The sequence below is a fragment of the Branchiostoma floridae genome, chromosome 16 (genome assembly GCF_000003815.2).
Source record: "Branchiostoma floridae strain S238N-H82 chromosome 16, Bfl_VNyyK, whole genome shotgun sequence".
NCBI classification, from domain to species: domain Eukaryota; kingdom Metazoa; phylum Chordata; class Leptocardii; order Amphioxiformes; family Branchiostomatidae; genus Branchiostoma; species Branchiostoma floridae.
Window position 1 is genome coordinate 7,741,840 of NC_049994.1, and position 17,866 is coordinate 7,759,705.

The 17,866-nt window shown below is 41.6% G+C and overlaps 2 protein-coding genes across 2 annotated transcripts in view; both read right to left on the reverse strand.

Annotated features, from left to right (window-relative positions):
- Positions 1-1,049: 1,049 nt before the first annotated feature.
- On the reverse strand, positions 1,050-8,326 carry LOC118403533 (potassium voltage-gated channel subfamily A member 2-like). Its single transcript, XM_035802266.1, has 7 exons — positions 8,076-8,326; positions 6,892-7,026; positions 5,929-6,059; positions 3,755-3,952; positions 3,059-3,164; positions 2,472-2,601; positions 1,050-1,949 (listed from the first exon to the last, which is right to left on the reverse strand). The coding sequence occupies exons 1-7, from the start codon at positions 8,324-8,326 to the stop codon at positions 1,527-1,529; spliced, it is 1,374 nt and encodes a 457-aa protein (XP_035658159.1). The 3' UTR covers positions 1,050-1,526.
- A 2,098-nt stretch (positions 8,327-10,424) lies between these two features.
- LOC118403534 (death-associated protein kinase 1-like) overlaps positions 10,425-17,866 on the reverse strand; it is an 11,235-nt gene continuing 3,793 nt past the window's right edge. Inside the window, exons 6-8 of the mRNA XM_035802267.1 lie at positions 15,558-15,721; positions 15,182-15,319; positions 10,425-11,399 (exon numbers count right to left, since the gene is read on the reverse strand). Coding sequence (XP_035658160.1) covers positions 10,425-11,399; positions 15,182-15,319; positions 15,558-15,721 — 1,277 coding nt within the window. The remainder of the gene's footprint in view (positions 11,400-15,181; positions 15,320-15,557; positions 15,722-17,866) is intronic.

The window sequence follows — 17,866 nt, forward strand, 5'->3', positions numbered from 1 at the left end:
GTGGTCTACTTGCTTAGATGCTTTGGTCCTCTTAAACAACATAAAAAGGAGAAAATATCTTGACAATTACATTGTTTATACATTTGTATGCCTTGGCAATATGCAATCACAGTTTCCGTCAGATATTTTGTATCACTTATATGATTGTTTTGTACACATTGTTGAGAGTGCATTCTTTTCAATTTGAACAAAAGATTTTTTTATCTTTGTACACTATAGGACCAAGCTTTGCTATGATGTGGTCTATGTTTTTTGTTTGGTTTTATCGATAATGTAGAATTCTATGATTTGGTGTTATTTAGAAATCTATCATTTGAATTGGTGTTATTTAGAAATCTATGATTTGGTGTTATTTAGACATCTATGATTTGGTGTTTCGCACATTTAGTTTGTCGCAGCTTTAGTGAATAAAAAGTATACGCACAATTGCAATATCTAAACTGTATTTTTATTTCAAGCAAAAACCATTATAATTAATTTGTTACAACTTATTAGAATTCAATCCCTCATGCTCACTTTAGAGTATTCTTGAATGACTGAGAATATACCAGATAATTCTACTGGATTAAAACAATTATAAGGGAAACTGCATGGCCTCATCTGTATAATGTTATCAGCCATTTCAATTGGACATTATTTGAAGCTGGACATGTACGTAAGACATAATATGCCATATCATTGACAGCTCAATGCCATGTCAAAGCATTTCATATATTACAAATCGTTGAACTGTATTGATACATTACTGGTAAAATAGATTTTTTTTAAAAAGGACCACCATGGAATCAAACTCATACCAAAAACACAAAACCCCAATTGCTAACCAGCCATGCCAAAAAAAATTATGATGTGAGCAGAGAGTGCTATATATATACTTTACATGCATAAAGAGGTGACAACCATTTAACGAGACGGAAATTAGTGTAGCTACTGTGGTTCCAAATTTATTGTAAAGCGTTAATTGACGAGACTTTCATACAGGCCCCTATATATACATGTAACTAAATATAAGCGTGGAAAACCTTGATAGTGATATTAAAAGTATTGAGAATGATTATAAGATACAGGTCTAGATTATTGTATAGAATTCTTTGAACTTGGTGTTTCTTGCTGTTTGAATGTCACTACCTTTACATTACATAACTTATAGAAAGATGAAGGTAGTTTATCAAGACAAGCCTGATGTTTTGTACTTCTTTGTCTTATAAAAAGAACTATATATAAGACAATGTTTGTACAAAATTTTAGTTATCAAATTCTTCATAAAATACCAGGACTAGATAAAGTCAATAATTGCATAACATTCAGTTATCAAATACTTTTAAAGGACAGTAATCTGCGTGCCCGGGTAATTCTTTGGTTTCTTTGTGGTCTGTTCAAATAAGGCCACAGCAAGTAAATTTTGCAGACATGATGTCATTCCTACGCCTTGCCTGTCGTAGACACACCCTCATTGGTTGAACCACTATTTGCCTCGCTATCATTGGTCGAACACCTAATTGTGATTGACAGGCGGAATCGGTCGATTATATGATGAGAGTGAACTTCCCATCCCTTCTCCTCCTTGAGAAGCCTGACTTATTCCCTCCCAACATCCCAAACTTAGACATCATACCATACTTGCGCCTCGCCTGTCTCTTAGCGCTATACCTTGCCGCCTCATACAGTTGGATATAACACTCCATGAACTCGGGTATCCCTAAACACAGGGAGACGATCCCAGCAATGGTTGCGATACTCGCTACCACCTTTCCTACGAGCGTACGCGGGATGTGGTCACCGTAGCCGATGTTTATCATGGTGATGATGGCCCACCAGAAGGTGTCCGGGATGCTGGTGAATTTGGTGTCCGGATACTCGGACTCCCAGAAGAACACGACGCCCGAGAACACCACCATGAGTACCATGGTGGTGAAGGTGAACAGGACCATGGCAGGAAGGCTGTTGGTCTGGGGAAGAGGAGAGTTGTGGTGGTGATGCAGGTTGTTTAGCAAGAGTTTACCTAGTACCCAGAGGCGTTTACAGTGACTTATGACTGGCCAGTAATCTGTCACATACACATGAGCGTGCACTGCATGCACACACAAAATATACAAAAACAGTCACAGACAAACACAAATTTTCTCTCTCACACAGACTCATGTATGCACACTCTTGCTCTCCCTCTCTCTCTCTCTCACATACACACACACTCTCTCTTTCACACACCTGCACTCTCTCTTTATGTCACACACACATACACACAGACTCCAAAACAAACTTGACAAAGATGAATGAAAAGACGTTTTCTTCTGTAATTCAATAAAGTTAATCTTCCAACGGATGACGGGGTGATTTCTCGCCTGTCCACCTTTTTGGACAGTCCTCTACCACAAGACTAAAAGGCTGATAAAAAGCTGCTTCTATCCACCTAACATCTGCTTGGAAAACAGCACTACTAAAACTGTATATGGTGTATGAGCACCCCCTACCATGGCCTTCCAGAACAGCTGCATGTCGACAGAGTAGCGAGTCAGTTTCACCACCCGCAGTATTCGGATGAGACGGGCTGTCCACAAGGCGCTGACCACTCGGTCGATATTTCCGCCAGAATTCACAGTGCTAGCAGAAAACGGATTATTCTATTATAACAAAGCATTTGATTCTGATCATCATTATGGGTTCACACATGGGTTCGTGTATATTCATATCCGTTTGTATAGAAGTTTTAGGAAGAAAAATAATAGAAACTGGACAAATATATCCAGCTAACATGCCAGCGAAGTAAGCTGGTTGCAAACCACAGCTAACTCCTCTGGCATGTTATTTTTCCAATTTCTACCATTTTCCCAGCGATCTGTGAAGCCCGGTAGAGACAAAGACTTATTTAGGAACCTCGAAAAGACTTGAATATATACGTGTGAAACCGGCTTTACTAATGTTTAACAGCACGTAGTGGTGGAGTACTCAACTTGGGATCTGCCCCAGGTGCGTCGCCAAAAAAACATAGGATAGAACAAAACACCTGTAAATCCAATGCATGAAATAAACTGAACTCATTGATAGTACCAATCCTTACCTGAGCTCTATACCTAAATCCACAAAGTACAGTATTATGCCCACCAAATCAAGGATGTTCATGTAGTCTTTGCTGTACCTGACTCGATCAGAGCATGCCAGAAAGCCTGAGGTGAGGTAACAGCAGAATGTGTCATAGAAAATTAAACAATGTTCCAATGCACCAATTGCAATGCAAAATGTAACTACTTTTAGGAATGCTCCATTTAACTTCAAAAGGATGGTAAGAAATTGATTTTTGTTTCATTGTAGCAACTAGCAACAAGAATAAGAAGCAACTAGCAATCTAGCATAAAAAGTCTCTCTCTTCCTATATCTTCCTCAGTCTCTCGCTCTCGCTCTCTACCTCCCTCCCCTCAGTTTTTTTCCTAACTCTCTTCCTCCCAACTATCCCCGTCCACCATCCCCTTTATCTCTCCCTTCTATCCTCCCACTATCCTTCTCTTCCTCCCTGTCCATCCCTCTTCTTTGCTTCCCTCTCTTTTCTTCTCTTCTTCTCTTTCCATCTCTCTCTTCTTCACTCTCTTCCTCCCTGCCCTATTCTCCCACTCTCTCCTCATCTCTCCCTCTCTATAACTTTTTCCAACCCTCTATCTTTCTCTCTCTTCCTCCCCTCCCCCTCTCTACCCCTCTCTCTCGTTCAGGGTGGAAGGGCTTATAAAAATTACAGTAGCACATATGTTTAAAATCAACTCACCCAAGACTAACTCCAGTGTGAACCAAGCCACGTAGATGGTCTCTGCCACGAAGAACGGGTTTCTGGTGGCGGGTAGGCGGACCAGGGTCCCGTTTGTGCCGTTCCTGTACGTGTAGGTGTGGACCCAGGTCTGGACGTCTGGCACTGTCTCCATACACGTTACTAACACGCTCATGATGATCATCAGAACAGAAGTCACTGTATCGGGGGAATGAATGGTTAGACATTCCTATGTGCAATCCAGCTTGTTTTTAACTTCACTCTAAGCCCCCTGTCACACCGACGGTCAAAGAATGATCAAACTAGAGTTCCACGAAACACATACCTTCGCCAAACATTCAAGGTTTGTTATGGAGAATGCCTTTATCAATGACTTAAAGGTTTTATAGCTTCTCAAGTTATGTTATCCGCACACACACACACACACACACACACTGAGCCCGCTGCAGTACCGACGAAAGATACCGGGCTAACCATTTTCAAACTCAACCTTTGTTTCTGCGACCGCTACTCAATACCAAGTATCATGAAGATCCATCAATCAGTTCTCCAGTTATACTGTTGACCTACATAAAGACTCACCTAACACTATGGCTTAAGCCTTAACCAAAAGTTTAATCTTCTTGGCGAAGGTAATGAAAAGGCCACAAACCACCAAACTTCCACTTTTCCCTGCCACATACATGTAAGCATCACCAATATAAGGCCCGGAAAAACACCCCTTGACATCAAAATGGAGAAACCCCTTTCCCATAGTGCACAAACAAACAACATGGAACTTGCAAAGTGAGAACTAATAAACAATGTGTTAGCAACAGTAACATCTATGTTGCAACAATAACATCTATGTTTTGATGACACAAATATGTCATGAACAACACAAATCTGCACCACAGATGTATTTAAACACTGAGCACTGACTGTCCAGAAAAGAGGTCAATTGAAGGATTTACACATTCTTCTAATTATCATGTAAATTAAGCCCTGATTTGCATACAATACATTTCAGGATTTTAATCATTACCTAAGGTATGTACTTACCAAAAATAATGCAAATCCACCAACCACTGCTTGATTTACTCTCTTTCAAAGATAACAACAAAATTGCCCACTGCAGTTCAAAACAAGCCGCCAGGGGGCCCAAACTTACACGATTTACTCCCTACCCAAAGACGTATCCACTAGCCAAAAATCCTCAACCTGCCACTTCAGGATAACTATAACGCCAACTTCGACACTCCGCTGCAGTACCGCAACTTGTCGCCAGGATGCCCATTATCGAACTTGACCGTCGTTTTCCAAACCCCTAAATAACTACCGAATATAATGCAAAACGATCCACAGCGTCAAAAGTTATCTTGTACGCAGATACACACACACACACTCACCCCGCTGCACTCACGACAGAAAGCGCCAACAGTACCATTTTCGTACAAAACCTCGCTATACGCAACCGCAACTCAAATACCAAATATCGCGACATTCCATCCACAGCTACCAAAGTTATTTGAGATTGACCTATATACTGGGACACAAAAAAATTTTCTAACCATAACATGACCTTCTTGGCGAAGGTAATTATGCCATGTCTTCAATGCCATGCAACCGACCAAGCAAACAAACAAACAAACAAAATGCATTGTGCCTGTGACGTCGTAAACAAGCTATTATGGCCTTATATGTAACATTTCCTGTCTACCAATGGTATATGGCTATCCCTATCAGTTGACCTGATATGAGCTGACCCAACCATCACCCTGATCCCAACTTCCTATAACATGAACCAAATTCCATTTCACATTCATCCAGGTTAACATTCTATACATATCTGTGGAAGCATGCCTGTGGAAACATGCCTGTGCAATTCCTACAATTTTTGCAGACTGAACATAATATATACCATTTAGCTCGCCCCTGAGGCGTCGCCAAAAATTGAAGACCCACGACAAAAGTTTTACTGTAGTACTAAGGATAATCGACAGGAGGCACAAACTTGACCTTGACATTTTTCAAAACACATCATCAAAACAAAACTCTTCAATTCATTCTATTCTGAAGTCATTCAGACTACAAACGCTCACAGACACTCACATAGACACATCATCATTTCAGATTGATTGCCCGGAATTCGCTCATCAAAACAATACATTAAAAAAGACAGAGCCGAAACCGACCTGTGACAAGCTTAGCCAGGTAGGACGAGCTGGGGTCCTTGAAAAGGCGCCAAACTTTCAACAGCATCTCGTCCTCAGGGGGAGGGATATCGTCTGACATCGGCAGTTCCATACCCATCTCCTCACGGAACCTGAAAAGACGTCAGTGGTTGGTACAGTGGACTAGCCCCTGGTATCATTTTCTTGCACAACCCGTGTAGCCATAATCTCCAAGCAGATCCTACGGTAGCATACCTACCTACGTACCTAATCGTTGGGGGGAGGGGGGGGTAGACATTAAGGTAGGCAGTAGCCAAACACTCCTAGGTTGGCTTCACTCCTCGGCCAGATTTTGACACTATCTTATGCTACCGTAGGATCTGCTTGGAGATAATATGGTTACACGATTGTGTAGAGCCAGAAAGCATTTACACATTTCCGTGTCCATTATTTACTTTCCCATTGTTTGCTGTATTCCTTTTTCTATCATTCAAGGACAATCTCACAAAGGCCCACAAAAGTCGGGTTGTTTGCCGTCAATAGAAAGGGATTATTAGGCTCGTTTTACAAATGTTGTTATTGTTGTTAAACGTTGAATATTTCGTTAGACATGGTCTCTTTCTCTCTCTCTCTTTCTTTCTCTCTCCCTCTCTCTTGTTATCTATCCATCCATCTACCTACCTACCTTAATATTTATCTATCTATATCTAGGTGCTTACTGTAAATTCATTTATTTTGCGGCGATTGATGGAAATGATATTTTCGCAGTATTTTCATTCGCGGACTAAACAACATTATACCATAAAAAACATAATCACAAAACCTAGAAAATAAAAAAAAACGCGAATATTTTAAGATCGTCAGTATTTTCCTGACCATGTTTAAACCCTGTAACCTTGTCTGCCACACACATAATTAAGCTAATTATCTCCAAGCAGATGCATGGAGTGGGTATTGTAATTTCAATAGCACGCCATTTCTTACGCCTTGATCATTTCTTCTCCGAGGTCGTAGAATTCCATCTCGGCCACGAAGACGTCCGAGGGCACTTCTTGAGGACATTTGAGTTCTCCACCGGTTTGGTAAAACTGTAGGATCGCTTCGAAACTCGGGCGGTGTCTGAGAATAAAAAACGTTGCAGAAGTACAAGGCAGCTACAGCACTAGAAGTCAAGAACATAATGTAGTGAGCGCTTCCAACCAAAAGTAGCAAAATATCGTGAAAAATACAGACATACGGTCTGCGATTTTAGAAGAAAGGGCTAAGTTATGAGTCGCAGGTAATCGTAGATGTGCCAGATGATTTTGTCTCTTCTTTCTCTTTGCTAATTTTTCCATACGCATTTCATCCAGCCTTTTTCATCATTTTCAACTCACCCACACTCATCACACACACGAGCGCACGCACATACACAGACATACAGACACACACACGTATACATGGCTAACACACATGTACACGCACGCACACAAACAAACGCGTAACGTTACCTACGTACAGAGTGACAGGCAGACAGTCACGCACAAACACACGCGCGCGCGCGTAACGTTACTTGCGTACAGACAAACAGTGATGCACACACACAAACTGTTTTTGCATGTAATCAGTTGGAGACAAAAACGAAATACATCCATAGAGAGAGACAAAAATAGAAGTTGAGGGACAGATATTCTAAATGCATTTCTACTCCAGCTATTGTTTGGTGCAAGGTATTTCCTTTTGGCAGTAGAATATAACATGGCTGTAGTAAATGAATTGAGTCCTTTTGTTAGAACGTATTACGATGGATGCCTGGAATTCATTCCCAGTAGTTAAACCACAGAAGGCTTGCAAACGAAACGCTTCTTACTGTACATCGCACTAACGATGAAAAATTAATTAGAAAGATTAAAAATCAATATTTCATGAACACTTGTAAAACTAGCAGGCCTGCTAACGTTACAAAAAAAACATATCATTTTTGAAACAAAAGTACGAGGCATAAATGTTAACGTCATTATTCTAACTGTTTTTCTGTAACTATATCTAGATGATATGACAAAATGAATTAATTTTGGAGCTACAGTTTCAATGACAAAGATTGTGTGTTTTAAAGTAGCTTATTCACGCATAATCCGAAGTACTTGGGACAGGTATAACGTAATTATCAGTGCGTCTTTTTTTTTTACCTGTCGAAGAAGAATTCGTTTCTACTCGGGTCGTGATACCACCGTCGTCTGCGAGGGTCGCCCAGCAACGTGTCAGGATACCTTTCCAACGTCTGCAGCGTCGAGACGAACCGCAGGCCGCTCACGTTGATCACGACCCTCTCGGACGGGCGGGGAAGCGTGGAGTCCCGCAGGTGGCCTTCCGAGTCTCCCCTGCGCGGTCTCGCCCTGGTGACCGCCCCTCGAGCCGAACCGGGACCGCGAGACAGCATGCTTCTACCAACAAGAAGGTCTAAAACTCTATCTAACGTGCTATCCGCATGGGAACTTGATGAACGCCGTCCCTTCTTCTTTCTATGATCTGAAACTGCGGCTTGTGACCAAGTGTGCATGGTCGGGTGTTGTACACCTGTTCTTCATGACAACACTACGGCCTGGCAGATAAAGTTTACGGTGTGTATTTTATGTCACGCACACCACTAACCTGGAATCCAGTCTGCCATGGATTGGCTAGGCTACCTTCGGGACAGGAGGGTCTTTCCACCGCCGGGGTAATCTTTGATTCTTTCACACCCGGTAGGAGTTTTGCACGTTGGGAGTTTGCCATCCACGGGACACTCACGGGGCAAAGTCCTACCGGGAAAATGCTACCGGGTGTGAATGATTACACCGGCGGCTGAGAGCTGCACTGGCCCCGTAGAGAGCCTACACTAACTACGGTAGGCCGTGCCACAAGGAGACTGGATTCCAGGTTAGCACACCACAGGAAACATTGCGAAATTGTTTCCGTGACGTCATTACAGCAGAAGGGGTTTCATATAACGGATAGAATAACCCGAGGCCTGATAGGATATTGGTGCATGGAGGATATTATCTGTCTGTGGTATGTACTGTCTGGAGGGTACATGTGACGCAGGTGGCAAGGATTGTTTGCCGTCTAAATTTAAACAACACCCACACAAAAATACCGATCTGAGGTAATAAAAGTATTCATGTATGACCGGAACTTGTCATTTTTTGCCAAGTGCCCTTTCTTATTTAATACGAAAACAAGACCACAACAGCGTGACAATTGAATTACGTTTGTTTTCTAGCGTATACACATAGGGAAAATGTGATAAACATAGAATACCACACGGTGTATAGATGTATTCCGTATCAGTTGAGGTATCAGCCCGACCGCACGTAGGATTGCCCGACGGCCGAAGCCCGTGTGAGCGAAGTGGAAACCCGTGTGATAACCCAAAATATCACCCGGTCTGGAACACCCGTGTTGAACGTAATCACAGCCAAGGTATCACATAAATGAAAATATAAGAAGGCAGTTTCATAAATCGACAGGGATTCAAGTGATTAATTCTGGCAAGAGCCTTATTTGTTTGAGGGCTTAAAGGTGCATGGACAAATAACTGCTGCATGGTACCTCTTGTAGAGTAGGTACGCGTACACGCCATTGGTGCATATCAGGAATGCAGCCCCAAGGCCATTTGATTCTGGCAAGAGCTTTATTTAGAAAGAACGCACGTGCATGCTATGTCTACAACACTGGGCTATGTTGATTTGATTATATGAATGACATCCTATGGGAATCCTAAAACTGGTAAAAAAAAGTTTGAAAAAAATTGTCATTATGAAATCATCTAAGTGGCCAGGAAGACTGAACGAAAGACTAAACACAGAGGATGGTATGTGTTACGATATATTCTTCAATTTTGTTCTTTCACATCTTTTTTGACTTTGGAATTGACTTTGGCATTCCGAAGATAATTTCATCAGGTTGGTAGATCATAGAATATAGGAGTTTTCCTTAATTCAGCATATTTCTCTCAACTGCTTACGTTTCGATGTCTGTCAGACACCTTCCTCAGAGCGTCTAACTGGAGTTCTGCTTCTCACCGCTATATGTAGCCGATGTAGGTGGCGCCTTTGCGGCGAGAATATAAACTTAGACACATCTGAGATTGTGTTCTCACCGCAAAAGCGCCACCTACATCGATTGCATATAGCGACGAGAAGAAAAATTGCAGGCAGAATCTCTAAGGAAGATGTCTGACATCAAAACGTGTTTAAATTTTTTTTTAAACAAAACTCCAATGTCCTATGACGTTTGCCTTATATAACATCATAATCAAATTTGAAGTTGATTTATATGATTTTTAGTATGGTCGAAAACTGTTTTCAGAAACGACCGAAAGTCGACCAGGCACATTTCTCAGTTCACCAGGCAAATTTCATTCCTACTGTAGCCGTCCAATATACAATGTTATCAGTTTCATTCACAAACGTCTATTGGACCGTGTTCCAACAGCTCTTTGCTCCTCTTCATCATTGCTAGAAATTGGCAAATAAATCGCCAACTGCCTCGCCAGCTCAAATTTCTCCTAATGGAATCCAATCTGGGCTAGACTCAGACACGTTGTCCTCCAGCTCCAGTTGTCCAAATGCACCTTCATACATGTTGATGACCGTACCATCACCTGCGTTGATGATGGTGTTACGAATCCTGCCCACCTCGGGCTCATGGTACCGGTTTCCAACAGCTCCTTGCTCCTCTTCCTCGTCGTCTCTCCCGCCACACAGGAGGCCATCGATCTCTTCTGAGAAGCCAAGGATGTCGTGATAGACGATGCCGTCCTCTGCTTTGGCCTTGTTGATCTGATCCATGCTGTAGGAGAAGAATTCGTCTCTGTGTTCCCTCAGTGCACGAGCGCTGAGCACCCTCTCCTCTGTAGTGGTGCCTGGGCTGCACTCGTCGAGCACGTTGTTGATGATGTTCTCTATCTGCTCGAGCATCTGACGGCAGCTCGGCTTGTCGGCCTGCTCGCTCCGCACACAGATGTTGACCGCACGGCCGTCTGGGGACAGCTTGATGAGACTTTCCACGTTACAGTCGAAACACTTGGCCCCGTCTCTCCACAGCAGCGGGCGATTCTTCAACTGCCTCATCAGGCGGGTCTGCACACGGGGGAAGAACCCGGAGGAGAACATGTCGGTGGTGTCGGCACACTGGACTTGCTTGCCGAAGTACACGGTATTGGCGGGGTTTGCGGTCGGCTGCCACTTCTCTGGAGGCATGGTCTGTGTCAGCAGCCCGGGGATGATGAACTCCTGTCCATCAAAGGTGTGGCAGAGCTGAAACTCTTGCAGCAGGGTGATCACTAGATCTACATCGGCGACATCCTGGAACACTTCCTGGATGTCCTTTTTAGTGACGATGTCCTCGCTTGTTCTCAAGTGGACTGGGAAGTTCTCCGGCGCCATCACTTTCCCGAAGACATCCGTGCAGAGCCAGTTTGGCTCCAGGACAATGATGGGGTCAGCGTTCGGTGGGGGGACGAACAAGATCTGAAAAAAATAGGCAGGAGATGATCGAGTAACAAGTCTAATGAACCAAGCTTGAATTACAAATGTTACTTTGAAATTGTGTCCTATGATAAGAGATGGCGTATTTACACGGGAACATCAGCCGGTGAGTATCGGATCGGACTGGCTAATTCCGACGATTATTGGTACTGCAATCCTTGCCTACTTCCCTGTTTTAGTGACTCCTTTTTTGATTCTTCATGTAATGATTGTAGTGGTGATTCTGTAACTGCGAATGAAGAAGAAATCTCAGAAAGTAATTCTATGATACCAGCATCAAAGGGCTTAATCATGGTACATCTTAATATTTGCAGCTTGTATAGTAAGCTAGACCAACTGTATGTATTTATGTCTACAAATGATGTTGATATTATGACAGTCAGCGAAACCCACCTTGATGACTCTATCCATGACAGTGAATTATGCATAGATGGGTATCACTTATACAGACAGGACAGGAATCGGTCTGGGGGAGGGGTCGCAATTTATGTATCTGATAAATACAGTCACACTGAGAGAACAGACCTGAAACAGCCAGGACTTGAGGCACTTTTCTGCCAAGTCCAACTCCCTAGCACTAAACCAATAGTAATTGGTACTATATACAGACCACCAACTAGCTCTGTGGAGTTTTACACACTGCTAAGAAACTCACTTGAAACCTGGAGTATGTCCACTCCCAAGTCAGAATTGTTTCTACTGGGAGACATGAACATAGACATTAGTCAGCCCTGTAGCTCAGCAGTTAAACATATGGATAACCTGAGTCAGGAATTTCAATTACAACAGGTTATAGACAAACCAACTAGAGTACACCAACACTCTAATAGTATAATAGATCATGTGTACTGCAGTGACTTGCATAGGGTAAGTGACTGTGGAGTGGTACACTCCACTATCTCTGATCACTATGCTGTGTTCTGTACCAGAAAGGCGAGACGCACCAAGTCCGTATCTAAGTATGTAACCTCCCGTAAATTCACTAACTTTCAGGAAGACAGTTTCCTGACTGATCTGAGGGCACTAAACTGGGACTCTGTACTCCAGGCTACCAGGGTTGAGGAGGCTTGGTCTCTTTTTAAGTCTCTGTTTATCACAGTTAGTGATGTGCATGCACCATATATTTCCAAACGCACAAAAACTGCCCAGCCAAAATGGCTCACACCCGACATAAAAAGCCTAATGCAAGTCAGGGATGACACGAAGGCCATGGCACGCAGAACAGGTCAAAGTAAAGATTGGGAGGATTACAAAGCTAAACGTAACTATGTAAACAAGAGGGTAAGGCTAGCCAAAGCCAGTTACTGCCAACAAAAGTTGGAAGAAAACCTGACAGACTCAAAAAAACTGTGGGCTACAATTAAGGAGGTCTTACCTAAAAAGACCCAAGCAGTTACCAAATCACTGCGCTGGGAAGGGAAACATATCCTGGACCTTCCGAATATTGCAAACTGCCTCAATAAGTTCTTTGTAACTGTTGGAAACAAACTGGCAGAGAAGTTCAAGCACCAAGCTACGGTCCCTAAGTGCCCCGCAAGATACAAAGAATTAAAAACTACCTTCAACTTTAAGCAAATAAGTGAAGTGGGAGTGTATGAAAAACTAAGGGGACTGCACAGTAATAAAGCGACTGGTCTGGACAAGATACATGCAAGGCTCCTGAAGGTAGCCGCACCTAGTATATGTAAACCACTTACACACATTTTCAATTTGTCCCTTTCCTCTGGCCACATTCCTACAGACTGGAAGATGGCAAGGGTCACTCCATTACACAAAGGAGGGGATACAGAAGACCCAAACAATTACAGACCCATATCTGTTCTACCTGTCATCATGAAGGCCTTTGAAAGAGAGGTGCACACACAGTTCGTTGAATACCTGCATCAACACAATATCCTGTCCACCCAACAGTCTGGTTTTAGGACAGGCCACTCTACAACAACAACACTACTGGATGCCAAGGACTACGTGCTTCATAACATGGACAGGGGTAACCTAGTGGGGGCGGTATTTTTGGATCTTAAGAAAGCATTTGACACTGTACATCATGGACTATTTAACCAAACTGTCATGGATCGGGATTCAGGGTGTGGAGCATCTTTGGTTCAGTAACTACCTGTCAGGGAGACAACAAATTGTCTCTCTGAATGGTTGTAGGTCAGAGTACTTACCTGTTACAGTGGGAGTGCCCCCAGGGTTCCATACTGGGCCCGTTGCTCTTCAATTTATTTATTAATGATATACCTGATGTAGTTACCACATGTAAAATATGTTTGTATGCTGATGACACAGCAATATTCTATCCCAGCAACAATGTAAAACATATTGAGTCAATTCTGAACTATGAACTCTCTGGTTTGGCCACTTGGTTCCAAACAAATCGTTTAACATTAAATGTAACCAAGACTAAATGGATGTTATTTGGCACTGCTAACAGGTTAAAGCAAGCACAGTCCTTGACAGTCAAAATTGACCAAGAAATCATAGAAAGAGTTCATACGTTCAAATATCTTGGTCTGTACCTTGACTCCCACCTGTCCTTTAATGAACATATAGACAAAGTTTGTAGTAAGGTGTCACAGAGGATTGGACTACTTAGACGCCTCAGACACTGCCTGACTTTCAGTATTGCTGACATGTTGTACAAGACTATGATATTGCCTATTTTCGACTATTGTGACACTGTCTGGGGAACCTGTGGGGCCACCAAACAACGGCAACTACAAATACTACAAAACAGAGCGGCTAGGGTGGTGCTACAACGTAAGCAACGGGACATCAGCACTGTGAACCTCCACCAAACTCTCAACTGGAAATACCTGGCTGATAGGAGATTTGAGCATACGTGCATTATGGTTTTCAAATGTCTGACAGGCTTGGCACCAACATACCTATCCGCCACATTTCAGCACAACTCTCGTATCCATACTTACAACACTAGGCAGACCACTAAACTACACCCACCAAGCTACACCACCACATGTGGACAAAAAACATCTGCATACACTGGAACTAGCCAGTACAACAAACTAGCAGATAACATAAGAAACATCACAACACTAAAAGGCTTTAAAACAGCTCTGAAGAACATATGTTTATCTGACCTCAAGTAATATTGAAACTTAGTATGGAAAAGCACCTTTGTCTCTGATGTGCCTTACTGTTCTTTAAATTTTTTTGTTTGTTCAATCTCTACATATGATTTAGTATCCATGCTTTGTAAATTTCAGTTTCATTAATTTTCGTTTTACACATGATTTGATATATGATTTGACCTCTGACCTCCACCCCATCTCTTGACATATTGATTTTGACCTTGGAACGTTTTCGACATGAGTATGGACACTGATTATGTTTTGACGCACCGGTTTTATGTTTTCTGTACTGTATGTTGTCCCTGGTGTTCAAAGTTTGACTGATTGTTATCACGTTTTTGTCCTGTATTTATTATTTACATGTATGTTTGATGGGCCCCCTTGGAAATCAACTACTGTATGCACTGTTGTAGGGGTAACCTATCTGTCTCAAGATGAAATAAATAAATAAATAAATAAAAAAGATGACAGAGGACCAATGGACAGGCCCTCGGGAGAACGGATTGCAGGTTGCTGGCCCCTGCCGTCTGGCTCAAAAGAAGATGCGGCTCTGTTAAGCGAGAGTGTCACCAGGCACACTACATGTAACTTCTAACGAATTGTATTTATATTTACCTCCCCTAGGTGATCCAAGTACCGTGAAGACTTTTTGAGAAAATCTTTATTTACAAAGCGGTCGATCTCCTTCACTGCCTTATTGTACTCCGTCCATCCCATGACAGGACACTTTGGGCTGCACTTCTTCTTGACCCATTTTGGTACTGACTTCATGATCTTAGTACACAGCTTGGGCATGTCTCGCTGATTCTGTACGATTTAAAGGAAAATTTCTCATTGACTATAAAGTACGTATAACAGATACTATGACTTAAGGGTCTTGAATTCAAACTCATGATCTTTGGTAATAAATGTTTGACTACACTGTGGACATAAGTCTTTACAATGAATCACAACATGCTTATCATTTGTTACACTTATCATCATCTCATCTATCTATTAAATAAATGTTATGCGGATGTTAACCAGCTATCTATAAACAACTCACTGCTAGAAGCTGTATCTTTAGTTGTGTCAGAAGGTCCTTAAGGCGCCTTATGTCAGTTTGACGAGTCTTTCTGCAGTCAAGAAGGAACACTTCGTCTGAGATGGTTAGGCAGTCCTTGAACTCGGCTGTCATAATCTTAAGGATCGGAGATGCAGTTTGATACCCTGAAATATGAAAATGTATGTGATATGAAAGGCAAAGTCCTGACATGAAACAGGACCTACAGAACTCATATCCATTTATAACATTCTGCATTTAATTATATTTCAGCCATACTATAGGTATGGTGAAATATTTATATTTCAGCCATACTATAGGTATGGTGAAATATATTGTTATATTTCAGCCATACATAGTATGGTGAAATATATTGTATTCGTAATGTTTCTTGTTTCTTTCTTTCTTTCTCCTGTCAAATCTTCAAAGTGATTCATCTCCGCTATTCCTGGACCGAATGACCTGAAATTTGGCACAAGGGTAGAGTGGGCCAATACCCAAATGTCTTTTTTTTTCCATTTTTTTCATATCTGCTCCTTAAAAGATTTTATTAAGGTTTTATTGCAACTTTTGGACCAAAACTGTATAATTTGGCCCCCTGTACCATGGTATTACATCCAAATGGCCTGAAATTTTGGACAGAGGTGCCCTAGATACTTATTCAAAGGCTCCATGTATAATATTTGGCATAAATCACTTCAAAATGGCTCTATAAGGAGATTTTTGTGGGAGAGTTTTGGCTATGTGAGGTTGACGTGCCGAGGTCAACGACATCTAGGTCATTCTGGTGTGTCAGGGCCACAGGTGTGCCAGGTAGATCCAATTATCTACCTACCTTCCTAGTCCATAGACATCCAGGTGGTTGGGGGACAAGGTAAATCCAATTAATGACCAGCCAATGAGCGAGCTGATTTTGCTGGAAGAGTCCATTGTTGGACAGGGGGTGTTTTTTTAAATTTCCTTTTAGACTTCGGTGATAATGCCAATGCTCTTTTTAGCGGAAGTGTTTTTGCACTGAACCAATTGACATAAGATTACTACTGGGACAGTCCATTTTTATACATAGTGGGGATTTTTTAAAATTTCAGTTTTGGACATGGGTGATGATTCTGAATTCCATTTGTTGAATGGAAGTTGACCCCCACCTGAAGACTACACATGAGAAGGATTCGGCAGCCAATCAGCAAGCCTGGTGTTATCTGGAAGAGTCCATTCATGCACGGGGAACTTTATTTAAATTCAGTTTTGAACTGGGTTGCTTCTTATACAAAAGGCCATGTACTGTGAGTATTTCTGGACTTGTCTATTGTGCAATTTTAAACAGGGTGAGCTGGGATATTCCATTCTTCGACGAAGGGGGTATTTTTTTAAAATTCATTTTGTGTACTTTGGTGATATGTCGATGTCCTATTTTAGCTGATATATTTTTGGATCGCTCCACTTTACATAGGGGTATAACAGGAAGAGTCGATTCTTGCACAGAGGGGGGATTTTTTTCAAATATGGTTTTGGACGGCTGATGATTCAAATTTCCATTTCTTAGTGGAAGTGTTTTTGGAGTCGTCTATTTTTTGGAGTCCATTCTTGAAGGGGTTTTTGTAAGATTCATTTTTGCTCATAAGTGTGATTAGTAGTTAGAATTCATTTTAAGCAGAAGTGTTCCATTTTTGCACATGAGTGATTTTGGAACTATTGTTACAAGAAGAAGAAGAAGAACTTTATTGCACGACAACTGTAGAGGATACAGTGTTTGGCAACTTGTACATACAATATATACAGAACTTAACTACATGAGTTACTAGTATCTAAAAATCTAAGAGAAACTAAAGTATTTTACACATGGTATATAGTTTTAATAATCAGGCTAATATTATGTGCTGGCTTAGGATAGTACAATATTGTCTCGTTTTTTAAATGAGTTATATAAAAATTGACCGACATAGGCAGATATATCAGCAGGACATGATAGTAACATATTAAACATTTCTGTCTTGGTAGGTGGTAACATTGTATCGGATTTGCATTTAATAGACTGTAACATTTTTTGTCTCTCACTATCATAAGTTGGACAATCCATTATAAAGTGGGATTCATTTTCAATACATATTATCATGGCATGTTGGACACAGTCTCTCACTGGCTGGAGTGTTGTGATGTCTACCCTTTTCGATTTGTAGGGAGTGGGCACTAATTCTTAGTTTCGTAATGATATTTCTAGAGGATTTGTTTTGAACAGTTAAAAGGTAATTTTCAAGACAGAAATCTTTTTTGATTCTGCAATAAGTACTAAGTTTGCTTAGACTTCTTATTTC

What these genes read in the sequence shown, in the direction of transcription:
- LOC118403533 (XM_035802266.1), bottom strand. Translation starts at nt 8,326, where the DNA reads ATGCTGTCTCGCGGTCCCGGTTCGGCTCGAGGGGCGGTCACCAGGGCG. An exon ending in AACGAATTCTTCTTCGACAG is followed by an intron (nt 7,027 to 8,075) that starts GTAAAAAAAAAA and finishes TTTTATTCTCAG; the next exon opens with ACACCGCCCGAGTTTCGAAG. An exon ending in AGCTGTTCTGGAAGGCCATG is followed by an intron (nt 1,950 to 2,471) that starts GTAGGGGGTGCT and finishes CCTCTTCCCCAG; the next exon opens with ACCAACAGCCTTCCTGCCAT.